At 43.2% G+C, this 21,203-nt stretch overlaps 1 protein-coding gene across 1 annotated transcript; it reads left to right on the plus strand.

Annotated features, from left to right (window-relative positions):
* Positions 1 to 1,789: 1,789 nt before the first annotated feature.
* On the plus strand, positions 1,790 to 18,790 carry mturn (maturin, neural progenitor differentiation regulator homolog (Xenopus)). Its single transcript, XM_072675326.1, has 3 exons — positions 1,790 to 2,315; positions 14,289 to 14,411; positions 15,901 to 18,790. Exons 1-3 carry the CDS (start codon positions 2,145 to 2,147, stop codon positions 16,006 to 16,008), a joined length of 402 nt encoding a protein of 133 aa, XP_072531427.1. The 5' UTR covers positions 1,790 to 2,144; the 3' UTR covers positions 16,009 to 18,790.
* Positions 18,791 to 21,203: the final 2,413 nt, after the last annotated feature.

Below are 21,203 nucleotides of genomic sequence, written 5' to 3' on the forward strand. Positions count from 1 at the left end.
CGTTAACAGTATAAAAGACACCTGCCCACAACCTCAAACAGTCACACTCCAAACTCCACTATGGTGAAGACCAAAGAGCTGTCGAAGGACACCAGAAACAAAATTATAGACCTGCACCAGGCTGGGAAGACTGAATCTGCAATAGGCAAGCAGCTTGGTGTGAAGAAATCTACTGTGGGAGCAATAATCAGAAAATGGGAGACCTACAAGACCACTGCTGATCTCCCTCGATCAGGGGCTCCATGCAAGATCTCAGCCCGTGGGGTCAAAATGATCACAAGAACTATAAGCAAAAATCCCAGAACCACACGGGGGGACCTAGTGAATGACCTGCAGAAAGCTGGGACCAACGTTACAAAGGCTACCGTCAGTAACACACTACGCCGCCAGGGACTCAGATCTTGCAGTGCCAGACGTGTTCCCCTGCTTAAGCCAGTACATATCCGGGCGCGTCTGAAGTTTGCTAGAGAGCATTTGGATGTTCCGGAAGAGTACTGGGAGAATGTCTTATGGTCAGATGAAACCAAAGTAGAACTGAAGCATGGGGGTGGCAACATCATGCTTTGGGGCTGTTTCTCTGCAAAGGTACTAGGACGACTGGTCCGTGTACATGAAAGAATGAATGGGGCCGTGTATTGTGAGATTTTGAGTGCAAACCTCCTTCCATCAGCAAGGGCATTGAAGATGAAACGTGGCTGGGTCTTTCAGCATGACATTGATCCCAAGCACACTGCCAGGGCAACAAAGGAGTGGCTTTGTAAGAAGCATTTCAAGGTCCTGGAGTGGCCTAGCTAGTCTCCAGATCTCAACCCCATTGAAAACCTTTGGAGGGAGTTAAAAGTCTGTGTTGCCCGCCGACAGCCCCAAAACATCACTGCTCTAGAGGAGATCTGCATGGAGGAATGGGCAAACATACCAGCAACGGTGTGCGCCAACCTTGTGAAGACTTACAGAAAACGTTTGACCTCTGTCATTGCCAACAAAGGATAGATAACATAGTATTGAGATGAACTTTTGTTACTGACCAAATGCTTATTTTCCACCATTATTTACAAATAAATTCTTTAAAAATCAGACTTTGTGATTTTTTGTTTCTCATTTTGTCTCTCATAGTTGAGTCGAGTTGAGTTGAGTTTTTTTAAGTGGGAGAACTTGCACAATTGGTGACTGACTAAATACTTTTTTTTCCCACTATATATATATATATATATATACACACTGTATATATATATATATTTTATAAAGCATAAAGTGTTTATTACATGTTACATATTTATCACATACATTAATACAGTGTACAAATTATTGTACATATTGTTTATTGTTTATTTTCTATTAATTGTCTGTAAAAAAAAAAAAATAAATATAAAAAAATATATATATATATATATATATATATATATAATATACATAAAAATATATATTTTACTAGGTGGAAAGCATAATGTGTTTGTTACATGTTACATATTTTTCACATGGATTAATACAGTGTACATATTAATGTACATATTGTTTATTATATATATATATATATATATAATGTTATAATGTATTTTTTTTTTAGGGAAAATAGTAACTGCAGGGTGGAAACGGCAGCTGTTTTGTAGACTGACTCAGCTGAACCCACCTGAATCCCCTCTATATTCAGTAATATGCTTCACACAGGCTAAATCAATAACTGGGAACATGCACAAACATAGACTCTGTCTCCAGCGCGGGGCTGTGGGCTGTGGGCTGTGGTCTGAAGGCCGCGGTGAGGCGGGTGCGCGTGCTGGTGCACGGTGCCTTTGTGATGACGGCACCGTGTTTTCGCCCCGTCGTCATCGCGAGACACACATACACGCGCACACTCTGCGTGCATCGCTCTGGCAGCAGCCGAGAGGAGCAGAGAGCGGAGAGGCCAGTATGCGACAGCGCTAGCGCCCACCCAGCCCTCATTCACCATGCGGATGGAGCTTTAGGGGCGCAGTGAGGTCGGCTAGGTTGGGAGTGTGTGTGTGTGTGTGTAGGGGGGTGTGTGTTTTTGGCCGTTGAGCGTCGGCAGTAAAGTGGGCACAAGGCGCTCAGGTGCTGCTGCAGTGCACAGCCGACGAAAGGGACGGGAAGGGAAGGAAGGAAGGAGGGAGGGAAGGAAGGAAGGAAGGATGGAGTTCAAGCAGCTGGTGGACACGGCCGAGAAATGGTGCTCGGGCAACCCGTTCGACCTGATCTTCGCCGAGGAGGTGGACGAGAGGCGCCTGGACTTCTACGCCGAGCCCGGGATCTCCTTCTACGTGCTGTGCCCGGACGGCATGACAGGAGGTAGCGACAATTTTGTAAGTACGCTGATGGGAATGGCGAAGGGAGGGAGGGAGGGAGGGAGGGAGGGGCACTGAGAGGGTGTGTGTGTGTGTGTGTGTGTGTGTGTGTGTGTGTGAGAGAGAGAAAGAGATAGAGGCAGCCTGAGTGTGGCTTAAACCCAAATGGCTCCCATTTTATTGCAGGGTTTTGGTGTAGAAGCCTCTGGAGCCATTGTGTTCCACGTAGTGCACTTGATAGGGAGCACGCAGCCATTCGAGATCGAGCCCGGGCGTATGTGGCTTGGCTGTGGGCGCGTTCGGTTCGGTAATTACGACATCGCCCCTTTGGCTGCTGACGGGCCCAATAAGGAGTCGAGGCAAGCCGATGACGTAACGGTGTTGGGTGCCTGCAGTCTGCATTCTTCAGCGTCTAAGAAAGCTGAGGTGTGATGCAGTGTTGCTATGCATGTGTCCAAAAGTATGTAGACACCTGCACAGCCCAGCCAACGCTTCTCAGGGGTATTAAAGTGGGGTCTGCCTCCTCTCCTTGCTGCAGTAACAGACTCTGCTCTTATTGGGAGTAGCTGTGAGTATTGTGGTTGTATTTAGACAACCACAAGACAGCTACTGATGTTGGGTCAGGTCCGTGGCAGAGGTGGTAGGATGCCAGGCTCGCTTTTCCGAGGTGCTCATGCACGCAGGGCGACGCGCGAAGTGCAGTGCCTACAAGAGAAAAATGGGGTGTCAGCGATTTGTTGGTGTCAGAAGGGCTGGGTTGAGTGAACTGCTGATCTGCTGGGATTTTCAGCACAACAGCCTCCAGAGTTTACTGAGAGACTCCACAGCGAGTGGCAGGTACTTGGCCCGAAAACACCAGAGGGCTACAACAGCAGATGACCGAGGCTCCAGTGGCTCAGCACAGGCTCACCAAAACCGGACAGTTTTCCAGAAGACTCTGGTCTGATGAATCTCAGTTTCTGCTGCGGCACACGGACGGTAGGGACAGAAATTGGCACCAACAGCAAGAATCTATGGGTCGAACCTGCCTCGTGTCAGCAGTCCAGGCTGGTGGAGGTGGTGTGATGGAGTGGTCAGTGTTTTTGGGCCACGCTCTGGGCCTGTTCATATTGATCAGTCATTGCTGGAATGCAACAACTACTTGAATGTTGTTGCTGACCCTGTGCGTCCCTCCATGGCCACAGTTTACCCATCTCGATGGGTATGATGATGCACCATATCACAAAGCAAAAGACGTTTCATTAACATGGCAAAGAGTTCACTCTTCTTTAGTGGCCTTCCCAGTCACCAGATCTGAGCAGCACTCCCCTCAAAGCAGGCAGCAGGTTTAGCTTCCCTTAAACAACCCTGAAATCATGGGGTGCTGCAGTCAGCCTCAGCACCCCCACTCCCCATGCCTCTGCTCACACTACTACCCCACAGGAGGAAATGCTCAGCTCTCTAAAAAAAACCCTTAACTTTAGCTTTCATGCTTTGCATCTCCACCCTCTAACAAAATATACCCCTAAATTGCCTGCAAACGTACGGCCCAACCTCTCCCTGGGCTACTTCACGCTGATAGGCTGCATCCAGGTTCCTGGTTTTGGTTGCTCACAGTGGTTTCCGTCATGGATGGAAAAAGTGAGAGACCCCCAGAAAACACGGAGGGGTGTATCAGGAAGACGGGTTTCAGGTGTTCAGCTGGTATAATCTTCTTAGAGAAGCACGGCCAAAGAATGGGACACTCCTGAGCGGCCACACATGAGCCGAAGGTCACCATGCCTAATGCAGAGTGTGTGCTAGTGGGGTAAAACGACCCCTAGTGGTAGAACGGTGTTCTCTGGATTGATGTGGCTCTGCCTTTGGAATGAGTTTGAACTTCATGCAGTAGCTTTAGGAACACATTGGAGCTCCTTACAGTACTCTTTTGAATGAGTTGGAACTCCATGAAGTTCCTTTTGGAACAGTATCTTTTGGAATACAAAGGGGGCCCCATACAGTACCTTTTTTAAATTAGTTGGAGCTCCACATAGTACCTTTAAGAATGAGATGGAGATCATGGCAGTGCATTTTGAAATGAAATAGACCTCCATGCAATCCCTTTTGGAATGAGTTACAGATCCAGGTTGTACCTATTAGTTAGCAAGTTAGTTGGAGCTCCTTACAGTACCTTTTGGAATGAGATGGAGCTCCACACAAAACCTTTAAGAATGAGTTGGAGATCAACATGGACCCCCATACAGTACCTTTTTAAAATTAGTTGGAGCTCCACACAGTACCTTTAGAAATGAGCTGGAGCTCCATATAGTGCCTATAGGGCCCCCCATACAGTACCTTTTGGAATACAAAGGGGCCCCCATACAGTACCTTTTAAAATGAGTTGGAGTTCCACACAGTACCTGTATGAATGCACTGGAGCTCCATGTAGTACCTTTAGGGCCCCCAACACAGTACCTTTTTAAAATTAGCTGGATTTCCACACAGTACCTTTAGAAATGAGCTGGAGCTCCATATTGTATCTTTAGGGCCCCCCACACAGTACATTTTATAATACAAAGGGGCCCCCACACAGTACCTTTTATAATACAAAGGGGCCCCCACACAGTACCTTTTTAAAATTAGCTGGATTTCCACACAGTACCTTTAGAAATGAGCTGGAGCTCCATGTAGTATCTTTAGGGCCCCCCACACAGTACATTTTGGAATACAAAGGGCCCCCCACACAGTACCTTTTTAAAATGAGTTGGCGCTCCTTACAGTACCTTTTGGAATGAGATGGAGCTCCACACAAGACCTTTAAGAATGAGTTGGAGATCAACATGGACCCCCATACAGTACCTTTTTAAAATTAGCTGGATTTCCACACAGTACCTTTAGAAATGAGCTGGAGCTCCATGTAGTATCTTTAGGGCCCCCCACACAGTACCTTTTGGAATACAAAGGGGCCCCCATACAGTACCTTTATAAAATTAGCTGGATTTCCACACAGTACCTTTAGAAATTAGCTGGAGCTCCATGTAGTACCTTTAGGGTCCCCCACACAGTACATTTTGGAATACAAAGGGGTCCCCACACAGTACCTTTTTAAAAATGAGTTGAAGCTCCTTACAGTACCTTTAAGAATGAGTTGGAGATCATGGCAGTGCATTTTGAAATGAAATGGGATGCAGTACCTCCATGCAGTACCTTTTGGAATGAATTGGAGCTCTGTGCAGTCCCTTTTAGAATGAGTTACAGATCCAGGTTGTACCTATTAGTTAGCAAGTTAGTTGGAGCTCCTTACAGTACCTTTTGGAATGTGTTTGTGATCCAGAATCCAGAGATTTCTATTGGCTAACTGATGGATGATTGATTTCAGCAATGGTTGCACCTTAAATAACACGAATTCACCAGTTAGAAAAGCTGTGTGGACACTTTTGCACATCACACTGAATTCAGAGAGGTACCCGGTTACACCAGCACGTTACAATAGGTTTCCATGGTCAAAGGGTTGGGGAGAGAAATGGCTTCGTTTTCAGACTGGTTGGCGGCACCACACAGCCACAGCGTATTGTGTGAGGAGAAGGTTTGAAAGCCTGCACAGTTCAGTGGCTGTGCTCCCTCTCGGGCACCGTCGTGGTGTAATGAATAGTTGATTATGACAGGGAGGCGTCCCAGTGCAGACGTGCACTGTCCTCTTTGTGATGTAACCCCAATGTGGGACCTGCTGTGGGTATCAGGTGTTGGCTGCCACATAAGCGCCTGCTCTCAGAACTCATGCTTTTCTGTTTTCATCACATGCTGTCTTCAGCTTTGCTCAGAGTGATGTGCTAGGTATTACCCATGGAAAAGCTACTAGTGCTCTTAAGCCTCACCCTTATTCTTTCTCTCTCACTCTCTTTCTTCCTGTCTTTCTGTCTGTCTCTCACCCATGTGCGCATCAACCCAACGGCCTTACACGCGCACGCTAAAACATCCCACACCCAACCTAGATTATGCTGCTGCATGGGAGTCCCAAGGGCAGAGATCAGTGCTCAGAAATAACTCCACCCCCCCCCCCCCCCCTCCCATCTGCAGGCTCTAGGAAGACAGGACTCCAATTACTAAACACGATCAATGCTCGGATCAGCAGGACGCCGAGACAGAAAGGGGCCGAGAGACTCAGAACCAAAGACCAGAAGTGTGAGTCCCACCATCGGGCCCTGGAATACTCCCAGCACTGCTGTCTGGCTATACAGTAGAGATGCAGTGGTTAGTCAACAGTGTCAGTTAGTCACTGGCACTGTCCATTGTTGAAGCCAAAGCGTTGCGTACTAAAAAGGGCATTGTATAGTTCATATGAGATCATTTACTCCACCATAATAGTGCTAAGACAAGGGCAAAGGGAAAGATTACAACAGAAATTAACATGGTTAGATTAGACGAATAATAGTTGATTAATCGATTTTAAGGATAACTGGTCAATGCAGGCGTACCATACAGAATCAGAAAAGAATGAGCCTTTTTTCAAAATAAAAACAATTGAAACTTCTGTCTTGCATTAGATGTAATGGTTCAATTTGCTGATTTAATAACTGATCGATTAATCGATTATTATAATAATTATGACCTAATTATTTTGTATAATGAAGCCCTACTATAAAAAAGATCAAGGAATGATACTTCATGTTTCTTCCTATAAAAAATAATGGGATCTTCTGTATTTCTTCAAGCATATTGGTATGATTAGTTGAGCAACACCTAGTCGATTAATCGATTATACGAATAATTATTAGCTGCAGTCATACCTTAAAGAGCCATCAAGGAATCATCTTACCTGCATTTAGGGGTTTTCCAAAGCAATAAATGTGAGCTTCTTTTTATGGCAGGCATACTAATTTGATCAATCTATACAAACTGATAGATTAATTGATTATAGAAATAATAATTGGTTGCAGTCCTACTCTAAAGTAACACCAAGACAAAATGAACCTGATATGAAGGGCTACTCCAGAGCAAAAGTAGGAATTTCTCTTATACATCTGGCATAATGCTTTGATTAGTTAAATAGTAGCTAATTGATTGATCGATTATAGCAATAGTCATTAGCTGCAGTCCTAATTTAAAACATCCTTAAGGAATGAATCAGTCTGACATCAAGAAGTTCTTCAAAGCAAAAATGTGAACCTCTGTCTTAACTTAAACACAATGGTTTGATTAGTTGATTAATTGATGAATAGTTTCTAGATTCATCGGTTATAGGAATAATCATTACTAGCAGGCCTACTGTTGAGAATCATCCGTGAGTATCATATTTCACTCTAAGGGGTTGTCCAAAGAAAAAGTGGGAACTTTTCTCTCATATTAGGCATAATAATTTGAATAATTGATAATAGCTAATCGATTAATCGATTATAGAAATAATGATTAACTGCAGTCCCACTGTAAAGAAACATCAAGAAATGGTCCTATCTGCATATAGGGGTTATTGTCATTATTGTCACATTTACATTAGGCATAATGGTTTGATTAGTTGATTAACAGCTAATCAATAAATCAATTATTGGAATAATCATTAGTTGCAGTCCTGTCCAGCAAGTTAATCAACCTGACATTAATGAGTTTTCCAAAGCAAAAGTAAAAACCTCTGCCTTATCTATCACAGTGGTTTGATTAGTTGATTAATTGATTAACAGTTGCTAGATTAATCCATTATGGAAATAACCATTACTTGCAGGCCTACTCTTAAGAAACATCCAGGAATATCATATTTGACATTAAGGGGCTTTCTACAGAAAGTGTGATAACCTCTCTATTATAGTAGGTATAATGTTTAGAATAATTAATTAATAACTAACCGATTAATCGATTATTGGAATAATGATTAGCTGCAGTCCCAATGTAAAGAAACACCATGGAATGATCCTACCTAACAGTAAAAGGGTTCTCTAAAGTAAAAGTGGGAACTTCTATCATATTAGGCATAACATTCTGACTAATTGATAGATTTTAGTTGCTAGATTAATCGATTATAGGAATAATCATTGCTTGCAGTCTGTCTTTTAAGAAATGTCAAGGAATTATCCTATCTGACAGTTAGCAGTTCTCCAAAGCGAAAGTGGGAGATGTAATGTTCTATAAAAAAACATTAAGGAATGATCTAGTGCTAGGCGAAATGACCTCAAATCAGTATCATAATAAACAAAACATTTGACCTCTGGGAAAACAGGGTGGGTGGGGCAGAGTCATGTGACTACACATGCAGTAGTATGTTTTTAAGGGGACATTACATGAACACAGAATGAAGAAAGTACTGACAGAATAAAATAAATATAATCAGTAAATATAATCAGGTATTTTGCTCCACTCCTAATGAGCAAACTGTTCCAGCTGTCTCAGGTTTGAAGGGTACCTTCTCCAGACTGCATGTTTCAGCTCATTCCACAGATGTTCAATGGGACTTCATGAGGGCTCATAAAAGGCCACTTCGGCTTTGCTCTTAGCCATTCTTGGATATTTTTAGCTGTGTGTTTTGGGTCATTATCCTGTTGGAGGACCCATGACTTGCGACTGAAACCAAGCTTTCTGACACTGGGCAGCACATTTAGCTGCAGAATGCCTTGATAGACTTGAGATTTCATTATGCCGTGCACAGATTCCAGACCCCCTGTGCCAGATGCAGCAAAGCAGCCCCAAAACATAACCGAGCCTCCTCCATGTTTCCCATTAGGTACAATGTTCTTTTCTTTGAATGATTCAGTTTTGTGTCTGTGAACATAGAGCTGATCTGTCCAAAGGTTGATATGCATTATGGCAAATTCCAGTCTGGCTTTTTTATGGTTTGTCTTCTGTTAAGTCCACTTCGGCTAAGACAGCGAGAAATGCTGTGATCTGACACTGTTGGACATTGACCTTGGAGTTTCTTGGTCTTGCATTTGTAATGTCCTAGTCTTGGTACTCTGTTTTGTACTTACCTGGGCTCCTAACTCCAGTGCTGGTTGTTTTTCTCTGTTTCATTGTTTCATTATAAACATACTTTATTTAGGGTACAGTGTCACAATCCAATGGACGGGTAGTAATTCTACAGTGTGCAGCCTATGAGGCTCACTATGAAGGGTTCTGAAATTGCCTGCTAGTGGTGAATTACCACTGGGAACTATGCCTGGCTACACCCCAGTGAGTCACACCTGGTCTTATGATTCGAGGAAGGAAATAATAAGCTTCCATTAGTAATGACCTTGGTTCTTCCTCTATGAGTGAAAAGAATGAATTCCATTGAGGTCCATGAATCAAGGATGGCACTCCAGGGCTTTTCCGGCCTATGCCAGAGTCAGTGTGTAACCTGAAGGCCTGTTTGAAAGAAATTTAATGGGAAATAACCTCAGTTTTTTTGACAAAATAAAGATTGATGTGCCATTCAAACAGTTCTAAGTTTACAGTTTTTGTGGATATGATGTAAACCACCTGTGTAATACTAAAGGTAATACAGAAAGGTTGGAAAATTGTCTACAGTTGTGTTTTTTTGGTACAGGAGGAAACAAATGAAGAATTTAGGCTCTTTAATAACACAGAACTGAAGCTTGGGCACTGCAGCAAGCATCCTGAGTTGCCTTTATATAACTGTGCAGTGACTGATGTGTGGATGCTGGCAGGCTGGACGCTGTGCGCACAATCAAATTAGTGCCAATGCTGATACATCAAACCAGAGGCTGTAAACAGGAATATTTGTGAGTTGTACCAGGAAGGAGATGGCAGGGAGGCTCGTTTAAGGCCCGAAGCCCATTCTTTTGCCTTATTCAGCACTCTGCCCCTTTCTCTAGTGAGACCAGGGGGAGCCACTATGTGCTTTCCTACACGAATAAAAAGAGATGTCCGAGATGGCCCGGCTGGCTGAGAAACTGGCTGTAAACCATAATGTCATAAAGTTTAAGCCTTGAAATGAAAAGAGCACTGATACAGTCGATGTGTTGGCGTTTTTGGTCTTTGACTTTAGCTTTTTTTGCTTCTCTAGAGACTATCAGTTTACAGATTTGTTCATACACAAACACAAAGTAAATAACCAAAAATTAATTCAATTAAATAAATTAAATAAATTCTAAATCGACATTCAGAACTTCTTATTAAATTCATCTTGCTCAGTTATATCAGTGTGTTCATGTACTGCCCCCTTAAAAATGTACTATATATAAAAATTCTGTATTCATCGTTTATTCAATAAAACAATGATTTTAAGATTGGACTTAATTATAATCAAGGTAGAATGTTCAATGAATCGTGATATTGATTTGAGGTCATATTGGCCGACACTAGTTGGATGGGCTTGACCGGTATAAAAAATGTTGACGGTATCTCTAAATGAGGACGGTGTTTCAAAATTACAGTGTGTCTAATGTGTCAGATTTCGGCCCTGTTTCTATCTAGTACACGACCAAATAAGCTCATTCCCCAAAGTGTATTTAAGAGTTTGATTAAAAGGGAGAGCAAGCAAACCTGGATGAACCAGTCTATTAAATGAACCTGAAAACAGTGGAAAACTCCTAAGACCATTCGCTCGACTCGTTCTCTCAGATATGAGGCTTTATCCTCTAAGCCTGTGGGATTTGAGCCTCAGTTAGCTGGAACACAGTCTGTGCTGTTGTGTTTAGCCTGCTAGCGAACTTATCTAAGGCCAGATGGAGCAGTAGCCTAAATGAAGCTGTAGCCAAACTAGTTATGCAAAGGTTAGCTGCTTGCGATTGGCCTACAGATCCAAAAACTAAAGGGACAAAACTTTAAATTCAGCTTTCTGTGATTTGTGGCTTTCTAAGCTAAGTTGATTCAGAGCAGTTTAACATTGACAGTTGTCAGATTGATGTTTAAGGTTTATTGAATTTATGGAAACTGTGCTGTGTTCACTTTGTCACCCTGCAAGCAGTATTTGGTTGGATTTTCCCTCACCCACATCCCAAACTGTAGGCAGTACTGCTTTAACTGCATACTACTATAGTGTGTCTTAAACTACATTGACAAGTCTGCGCCACCTTAAAAAAGAGCCGGGTGCAGTTTGAGTGGGTTAGGGGACTTGCGTGGTCAATGATTTGGGAAACTGACGACTTCCAGGGCCACGTAGCTCTAATACACAACTAAAGAATCCACATTTAATGGTTGGTTAGCACTGAATGGTGTATGACACTACATTCGGCCCACTTGTGTAACATGATTCACATGTTGTCATGTACCCTGGATAAGAGCATCACACACATGCCCTAAACAGTGGACAAATATGTCCACTCACTGAAGACATACTCATAGTCTTACACTGCTTTGACATGCTTAGGGCATCAATAACAAATATATAACTGACTTCTATGGATTAGCCTCCCAGCTAAAGGACGAACGTGGTGCCGGCATGCTTGTTTGAACCCACCAGGGATAAGAACTGAGGGCGGCATGTGACTCAACCCAGCATGATCACATGAATAAGAGTGTGTGAAGCATAAATCCCTAGGCCAGAAATCAGTGGATGTTATCAGAGCCTCATAACAACAGGAAAAAGTAATCCTGCTTATATAAATGGAGCCAGAGTTAATCTGAATTTGAATAGAGAAGGATGCGTTCGGGAACCATTCAGCTGCTTTGACAAGCTACACCACTAGAGGGGGGCATCCTAGAGCCCACAGGCACTCGAATTACATCTTTACCCATCAAAACTTCAGCATGATTGGGTCATTCTATCAAACGGGGACCAAGGTCTAGGTTGTAATTAGCTATGTTCATCCTCTGAAAATCATATTCCCAACACAGGCATAAAAAATCTGATTGATATAATCTTTTTTTATTCTGACATTGGAGCCATGTACACAATTAATAGTGACGGGGTGGTAAATTTCACTCTACAATGGCCAGTTCGTAATGCAATCTGACCTAGCACACATGCCAATCCATACTTACCATGAATCCAAGCTTCAGTATCTCACATTATAGACTATTCCAGTTTAAATAAATTACTATTCATATTTTTGTCTAGTTCAGCACACTCAACTACAATCATGGGGAAGACCGCTGGCTTCTGACAGTTGTCCAGGAAATGATCATCGACACCCTCCTCAAGAAAGTGGGGAAACCACAGAAGGTCATTGCAGAAAAGGATGGCTGTTCTCAGAAAGTTGTCTGGAAGGGGGAAATGTGGTAGGAAAAAGAAAATGAGCAACAGGAACGGTCGCAGCCTTGAGAGGATCGTCAAGAACTTGTACTGAGGCTGGTTGCTCTGCATGAAAAGCAGCGGGGACTACAGCTGTTGAGTTCCTAATATTAAGCCACTCCTGAACCAGAGACAGCGTCTTACCTGGGCTGAGGAGAAAAAGAACTGGACTGTTGCTCAGTGCTCTAAAGTCCTCTTTTTAGATGAAAGTAAATCAAGGCCTTAGAGTCTGAAGGAAGGTATGTGATGGTTTGGGATGCCATGTCTTCTGCTGGTGTTGGTCCACTGGCTAAAACTACTACCAGATGGTTTGATGATTATGGTATTACTGTGCACGATTGGTCAGCCAACTCTCTGGACCTGAAGCCCATAGAGAATCAATGAAGTAATCTTGTCGAGAGGAAGACAAGGAAAACACCCGACCCAGAAATACAGACGAGCTGAAGGCCCCCATTAAAGCACCCAGGGCTTCAGTAACATCTCAGCAGTGCCACAGGCTGATTGACTTGCCGTTTCATGCCGTGCTGTACTGATGCAGTAATTTGTGGTAAAGGAGCTCCAACTAAGAACTGAGTGTATAGACAGACAGACTTGTCAGAAGTTGGACATTTCTGTATTGTACATCCTTTCCTGTTTGATCGTATGGAATATTCTGATAACTTGAGATATTGGATTTCAGGTTTTCATGAGCTAGAAGCCACATGGATCAAAAGTAAATCAGTGAAATCTGTCACTTTATGTGTAATTAATATAAAACATGACAGTTTATCTTTTTTTTTTTTTTTTTTACTTTTTCACCATATTTAAAGTTTTAATACTAGCATATTATTTTAAGGCAAAGCTGTCAGCCCCTCGGTATCGCGCCCTTCCCCGGAGGCGATTCCGAGCCGCCGCCCACAGGCTCACAGAAGGACTTTTGTTGTGTTTCCGTTCTGGTTTTGAATCATGAATCATGTTCATTTCAGTGTTTTGTTCATGTACCATGTGCTTTGATTCAGGTTTATCATGTCATGTTTAGTTGATGTGTTTCACCTGAGACGGGGGGTACTTAAGGGGCTTCGACGCTCTGTTCGACGCTGAGAATTGGTTAAATGGTTTGGAACTTGGAGGTAGCGGCAGAGGTTCCTGTCTTTGACCACATTTGGATTAGGCCAAGGTACTCAAGTACTCAGCGAGGTTCGCTCGCTATCTGCTACGTTATACCCACGACTCTTGTTCCAGCTAGCCGCTCTTGCCAAGTAGCTGGTTCCCCAGCTTAACCCCCGGTCTCAGGTCTGTTTGCCATGTTCTGGTTGTGTTGATCACTGTGTTCAACTTGTTTTGTTTAATAAATGACTTGCATTGAGTCCATCTCCTAACCCTAACCCACCATGACAAAAACTAGTTAGTGTGACGGGGTGGTAAGTCAAACTGAAGGACTCACAAAATAAGATTTGACTCCCATTTCGTAGAGCTGCTCGATTTGATTAAAAGTGGGTCGTTTGGGCTCCAGTCTGTCTGATAGCACAGGTTAGGCTATAGGTAACTCTACTACAATGGCCTGTGGGATACAAAAGCTGTGCTATCACTTCTGATGCATCACTTGAGCATTGTTATCTAACAGATGGTGTTATCTGTATATGAGTGCACACACACACACACACACACACACACATCATCATCTTCCCTACATTTGATATTTGAAATGTGATCCTATTTCTTCAGATGAGAAGTGTAGAATTCCTTTTAGCCGAGAAAGAGGATGACGTTAATAAACAGCTCCATTCCAGTCATGTTTGCATGCAAGAAACACGATTTGAAATGTGCTAAAAGTTGTATAAGAGAACAGGACGTGACACTCTGCGCTCTGTGTATGTTTGTGTGTGTCCATTCAGCACGTGTGGAGTGAGAGCGAGGATTGCCTGCCCTTCCTGCAGCTGGCCCAGGACTACATCTCCTCCTGTGGAAACAAGACCCTGCTGGAAGTCCTCGACAAAGTCTTCAGATCCTTCAGACCTGTGAGCGCTCTTTGCTGCAAGCACCTGCATGCACACACTCGCACAATAGCTATGTTGTGAGACACTGAGAGGAGGAGGTTTCCACATTTTAAGGATGAATATATGTGATAGAAGTGATTTTGGAGCAATTGGTCATCATGAAATTTTAATATAAAATACAGAACATGTGCCTGATTCAGATTCTGTGGGAAAAATGGAAAGCAGCAAAAATGGATATACAAGGTTTTTGGTTGACACATACTAATATATGTATCTCGTAACTGTTCAGTGAGAACCACGTATCTCCAAAATGGTGACTTTGAATGGAAGTCAATGTAAAATTAGAGTCTATGCCAATGAATTGAGAGCATTTCTATTGGTCTATTCAGCCAGAATGATTTACACAGTGTACAGAAGCAGCTACAGGGTTTCAAACGATAGAGCAAATAAAAAACAAACAAAATGGAGATACATGTTTTTTATTGGACAGCAGTTATATGTATATATATATATATATATATATATATATATATATATATATATATATATATATATATATATATACACACACACACACAGAGTGACCAGTGCAAATTAAGCCATAATAAAAAAGTTTAGTGCAGAGGAGATCTGCTGTTAGTGTTCTCCTCTGTCTCCACAGCATTACACAGAGTAAATGGTCGTGGTTCTTCATGATACCTGACATCTTTGCCAGTATCCTCCTCTCTGCCACCATCTCCACTGAGTCCAGTTTAGCCCCAAGGCCTGAGCCGGCCTTCTTAATGATCTTATTTAGTCCGTTGGTGTCCTTCACTGTAATACTGCTGCCCCAGCACACAACTGCGTACAAAACACAGCACTCTACACCACAGACTCAGGGAAAGTAAATTCATTCATAATAGGGGTGTACGAAAATATCAATATGTTGAAGTATCTTCATACTATGAAGTATCTTTCTATTTATTTTTAATGAATAGTTATTATATAAAGACTGGCGTCAGACGGTGGCTGATTTTGTGTCGTGTTTAAACCCAGACCACTCGATAACTCGATATCTTTGAAAGTGTGATAACACTTTCGGCCCGCATGAGGTTCATTCAGAAGTCATGTTTTTCTGTCAGTGAAATGAAATTTACACAATGTTCCCTTTACTTCAAATGCAGTCGATCAGTCGAGACATGCTTGGTCTGTTTGCACTGGAGCTACAAGGCTAATGTAATTAACTAGCAATCAAAGGCTCACATCAGTCGGCTAGTCAGGCAGCTGCATGCTGAAAACAGTTCCCACTTGCCTCCTTAATCAAATCAAACAGCCCAGCCTATGTGGTTTCAGACACTCAGAATTGGACAACAGTGTGAGATTTAGAAGACATGGTGATGAGATGTTAGCCTCACTACTCCAGTACTAATCTAAAGTAGATTTAACTGTCCCTTTTACACAAATGTAACTTCACATGGACTTTACCTTCTTGCCTTCTGCTCTATGGAATCATTATGATTATGTCTTCCAGCTCCTGGGTCTTCCAGACATTGACGACGACACGTACGAGCAGTACCACGCAGATGTGGAGGAGGAAGCAGAGACAGACCACCAGCAGATGGGCGTTAGCCAGCAATAATGCCCAGGCAGGCAGCTCGGCTGTGGGCCCACAATAATGCCCAGTGAAGGGGGTCTTTCCATGGGCCAGAGAGTCTCTTCCCTCTCTTTTTCCATTCTTCCATGTCATCCTCATATCTCTACTCTTTTATGAAACACACTATCCTTCTCTCTCTTTGTCGTTCCCTCACACCCTCATTCACACCGTCACACAAAAACAGGAGCCTGTTAAACTGCACCATTTTGCCCATTAATATGTAGATGGCTATGTCTCCCAAACTACGTTTCTGCCTTGTTTTAAACAGCAAGGCATGTAGGCATCCATATTATGCACACATCATGTTTTCCCCCCAAGCCCCTTTGAACATCAGAACATAAAAGTTAGTGTAGTATTAGTTTAATCCCCCTAATTTGTTTAATATCTACTTATTCTGGGCCGTTAATCGACGTTCATCTTCAATGGTACAAGATCAAACATGGTTGCATTGAATTGAATAAGGCTCTTATCATAACAAATGATTGATGAATAGATATTGTCTTCTTGAATGTATGGACTTCTATATGGAAGTCCTGATTGGTTGCTAGTAAATAGGTGTAATGTCTGAGACCAATCAGTGGCAATGGCTTCAAAGGTCAGAACCTGATCTCGACCTGATTGGGAAAAAAAGCTGATCCTAGATCTTAGCCTTAGTCTGAGACACTCAACACACAATGCCCCCAAAGCAGGCGACAGTGTGATTGGATTTTCAGAGTGGATAGAAGTGCTTGCTGTAATTGTGGTTGCTCCTCTTCACTAGCCTTTGATTGTATTAAGCTACACAGAGGTGCCAGTTTATTAGGTCCTATGGTGGTGCCTGTCCAGTGATGGATGGGGAAGGGGGGATCGGGGTCGATGGGCTGTTTAGAAACAGATGGGCTAAAGTCACTGTAGACCAGGGATGGGGCGATTCTGGTCCTGGAGGGCCGGATTCTTGCACAGTTTGTGCTTTTCCTGCTCAGTGCACACCTGATTCAGCTCACCTGTTAATTGCCAGGTTTAGTAGGTCTGTTAGAGCAGGGAAATCAGCAAACTGTGCTGGACTCTGGCCCTATTAACCACCCCTGCTGTAGACCAACACAGTTCACATACACAATATCTCCAAACTTGTCCAGACATCCCTTCAAATGAATGAATTCAGGACATTTGGAGGGGGAATTCCACCAGTAGGTAGTCCTTGGTGTCAGTGGTTCAGGTTGTAGAGATACCTACTGACTCAAAATAGTCAGTAGGTATCTGACCCAAATATGGTCATGCGTATTGACCACAGCGTATTAAATTTTTGAATAATTTTGCCAAAATATTGGTGGAAAAGTGGTAAAAGCATCCTTTTAGGGGCACCCATTGCTGATACTGGTGTTTAGTTGCACATGTAGCTTGAATAAGTACAGTAGAAGGCAGTGGTGTTATGATTAGAGCTTTAGATAATTGATCAAATGGTTGTGGGTTCGATACCCACGTCCACTTAGTTGCAACCGTCGGGCCCTTTTTTCTGCTCCAGGAGTCCATATATGCTCAGCCATATATGAGCTCAAGGTCACCATACTCAAAGAGTCTAAAGCTCTCCAGCATTGGGTTGTGGAACTGGGTTCTCTGGAGTGAGATGTGTTGGGGTGGAGTTTGTGATCCAGAACCTAATCAGGCCAGATCTGATCTCACCAGTTTCAGAAGAACCATTTTAAAAGAACAATGGCCAGGCAATGGAGGTAAGAGATAGGTGCACCTAATAAACTGGCAACTCAGTGATCACTGTAGGGCGTTTTTGCGCATCTGCTGGGGTTTCTAAAGCCGTAGCGACGTCTCTTCTTTTCCCATGCGGCTCTGCTCACGTGTTAGCCAGGGGGAAGCGCTTGAATTTGTACTCTATGAATGGCACTCGTTTTCTTTCCTCAGCTGGTTCCTCAGTGCATGCCGTACAGTAAGCATGCTCAAGTAGCCCAGCACCCTCCAGTGCTCAGAAGCTGTAGTTTCCAAAGTAAGAGGGTGTTGCTTGGGGACGGTTTCCTCTTCCTGTCCTACAGCAAACGAGAATAGTGCTGACTGAGGAGAATCTGATCCCAGATCAGTTCATCAGCACTTCATGACGACAGGCTCCGGGCCTGGTCTGACTAGACACTCGCAGAGGCCCGTTCGTTTTCAAACCAATGATGTAATCACCTGCCTCGCCCTGCTAGGACGCGGAACACAGTCAGAAGGTTCTGTCAGCGCTGCATTGAAGAAGTTGAAGCAGGATTGGCAGGAACGTCCCGTTTTGTTGGCGGACACCTTGCTTACACAGCTTTTGCTGCGGGAACGGAAGTTGATACGATCCTGCTGACCTCATATGTTCAGTGCCCGCCTAATGCTGCCCCATAACACGTAAACACACACAAACACACACATGTACACCCTCACTGCTTCCATAGCGTCTTCCTCCCCACGCTCAGTGTGCTGCCAGCATAGAGATCAATTGGTCCACATGTACTGAAGTCTGTCGTGAGGTCAGTCAGAGCTGCTGTTCTATACTCATATTTATTTGATTGTCCAGCTTTTAGGATCTGTTCTGGATTGCTGTAAGCTTTTGCATTGATTTTTTTGTTCCTTTTTATTTCAACACCTCCTCCTTTTATTATGTCACTTTTTAATGAGTTTGGGTTTTGCCTAAAGACGAGTGATGATTTTATAGGTTGACTAATTTTCCCCCCATGCTTTGTTATGCGTTTTGGGTTTTTGTCCTCTGGTTTGTGTAAAGTCCTGAATTAAATTAAACCATGTGGAGGTGATGATCTTCCAGCTTTTCCTGGCCCCTCATTGAGTCTGACTTTCTGCTTTACCAAGAAAAAAGCTTTACTGGAGGCCTGTGTTCATAAGACTGTACACACCTACACCTACAGTGACCTGGTTCAATGTGTTCAGATGTGCTGACCACCATCTTAAAAACATTTCATCCAAATGCTATGGTGACCACTGGTAGGATGTCGTGGATGTCGTGGACTTGGACTGATGTGGGGAGGGAGTGCCATCAACCCACCCCTGTGGAGAGTAGGGCCAGTTGTGCTCTCTTGGACTCTGCTTATGGCAGGTAGTATGGGCCAGGATTTGAACCAGCAATCTTCTGATGTCTAACTGATGCTGGGTGGGAATGAGGTAGATGTACATGTTCTTTACACTCACATCTCTCAAACAAAAGAACAAAAATGGGTTCTTTAGTCTATATACCCTTTGTAGCACCTGTATTAATAGAATTTCTCAAATCAGTGCATCATGAAGCTGTGGCAGACTCTACAATCAAGGTGAATGAATTTCATTTGAAACTGTCCTTGTAACTGAGATTTTCAGTGCCTGAGTTAATGTAATCTTCAAACAGGGCAAAAAAAGTAGCCCAAGAGCAGAAAGGTAGCCATTGCATCGCACCAGTCTGATTCTTATGATGGTCATCTTAAAACTAGTGGAAAATAATCAAAAACCCTGCAGTTGTTTTCCATAGAAGCTCCAGTGACCTCTGGAAGGGCAAACTAACAGACCAAGACCTATAGACCCAGATAATGTCCATATAGGGCCTGTCTGAGTAGCCCAACTGGGAACCAGAAAGCTTTGTCCTCAGGTTCCATGTTGGACCCACATATGGATGCTCACCAGGGTCAGTGGTGGATACCAGGAAGGGTTACACATGGGTTGTACACTGCAGGCCTGTATGGGATCCATGTGAAATTAGGGTGGAAAGCACAGTAGAACACATGTACAAACCCACTCAGAGCTCATGACCACACTGGAAACCACCTAGCCCTAGGTCCACCCATGTGACCCCCACATGAACATGCTCATGGCCCAAGAAGAGGTAAGATACAGCCTGCACAGATGTTTCTTTAGTATTGTCTGCTTTTAGAACACACACACACACACACACACATCATCATGACGTTTACCACTCACATGAGGATCATCTCCAAGAAGAAAATGGAAAATATGCCAGCTTGATCTTCTGCATGCCTGCGTCCGTAGTGGTGGAAATTTCTGAAAGGTGTAAAAGGACGGAGCAGATTGATCTCAAGCCTCACCCAGTTGTATTCCAATACTGTGCTAGAAAGGGAAATGTCCACAGCTGTTCCTGGACCAGCATTTCTGAACTACATTTCCCAGGATCCTCATGTATGTATCATGTATCCTAAACACACCCTGATTAAGAACAAGGCATTTCCATTTCCTGGAACCCATCCATGGCTTTGCTAGTGAATATACTGCATCAGAAGCGTGACTCAGTGTTTGACCTTCACCAGAACGTTCTGCTGAAAGCCATGAGTGAAGACAAAGCAGGTAACAGGGCAGTTCACACTCCTGCTGAGGCTCACTAAATAATCAGCACAGACATGAGAGGAAGCTCTCGAGGACCCAGTTCACAGAATAGCCCACGGGCTCGTATCTGGGCATGTGGTTCCTCATCATTCAGCACCTTTTCACACAGTCCTGCTGTGGTCCTCTACCTGCAGTTTGAAAGCCCTGGGGATTACAGGATGCTCAGGCTCCCTGTAAACAACATCAATTCCTCAACCTCACTTTAGTACAATAAGCACTCTCTCTCTCTCTCTCTCTCTCTCTCTCTCTCTCTCTTTCTCTCTGTGTATCTCTCTGTCTCTTTCTGTCTCTTTTCTCTGTATATATATATATATGTTTTTTCTGTCTGTATATTTCTCTGTCTGTGTGTGTATATATGTCTCTCTCTGTATATATCTGTCTCTCTCTATCTCTCTGTATATATCTGTCTTTTTCTGTCTCTCTCTGTATATATGTCTTTCTCTCTCTCTGTATATGTCTGTCTTTTTCTGTCTCTCTCTCTGTATATATCTGTCTTTCTCTCTCTCTCTGTATATATCTGTCTCTCTCTGTATATATCTGTCTTTCTCTCTCTCTCTGTATATATCTGTCTCTCTCTGTATATATCTGTCTTTTTCTCTCTCTCTCTGTATATATCTGTCTCTCTCTCTCTCTCTCTCTGTATATATATGTCTTTCTCTCTGTATATATCTGTCTCTCTCTCTCTCTCTGTATATATCTGTCTCTCTCTCTCTGTATATATCTGTCTTTCTCTCTCTGTATATATCTGTCTCTCTCTCTCTCTCTCTCTGTATATATATCTGTCTCTCTCTCTCTGTATATATCTGTCTTTCTTCCTCTCTCTGTATATATCTGTCTTTCTCTCTGTA

Source organism: Salminus brasiliensis, chromosome 3, assembly GCF_030463535.1.
Source record: "Salminus brasiliensis chromosome 3, fSalBra1.hap2, whole genome shotgun sequence".
Taxonomy (NCBI): domain Eukaryota; kingdom Metazoa; phylum Chordata; class Actinopteri; order Characiformes; family Bryconidae; genus Salminus; species Salminus brasiliensis.

What these genes read in the sequence shown, in the direction of transcription:
- mturn (XM_072675326.1), top strand. Translation starts at nt 2,145, where the DNA reads ATGGAGTTCAAGCAGCTGGTGGACACGGCCGAGAAATGGTGCTCGGGC. An exon ending in CAGGAGGTAGCGACAATTTT is followed by an intron (nt 2,316 to 14,288) that starts GTAAGTACGCTG and finishes GTGTCCATTCAG; the next exon opens with CACGTGTGGAGTGAGAGCGA. An exon ending in TCTTCAGATCCTTCAGACCT is followed by an intron (nt 14,412 to 15,900) that starts GTGAGCGCTCTT and finishes TATGTCTTCCAG; the next exon opens with CTCCTGGGTCTTCCAGACAT.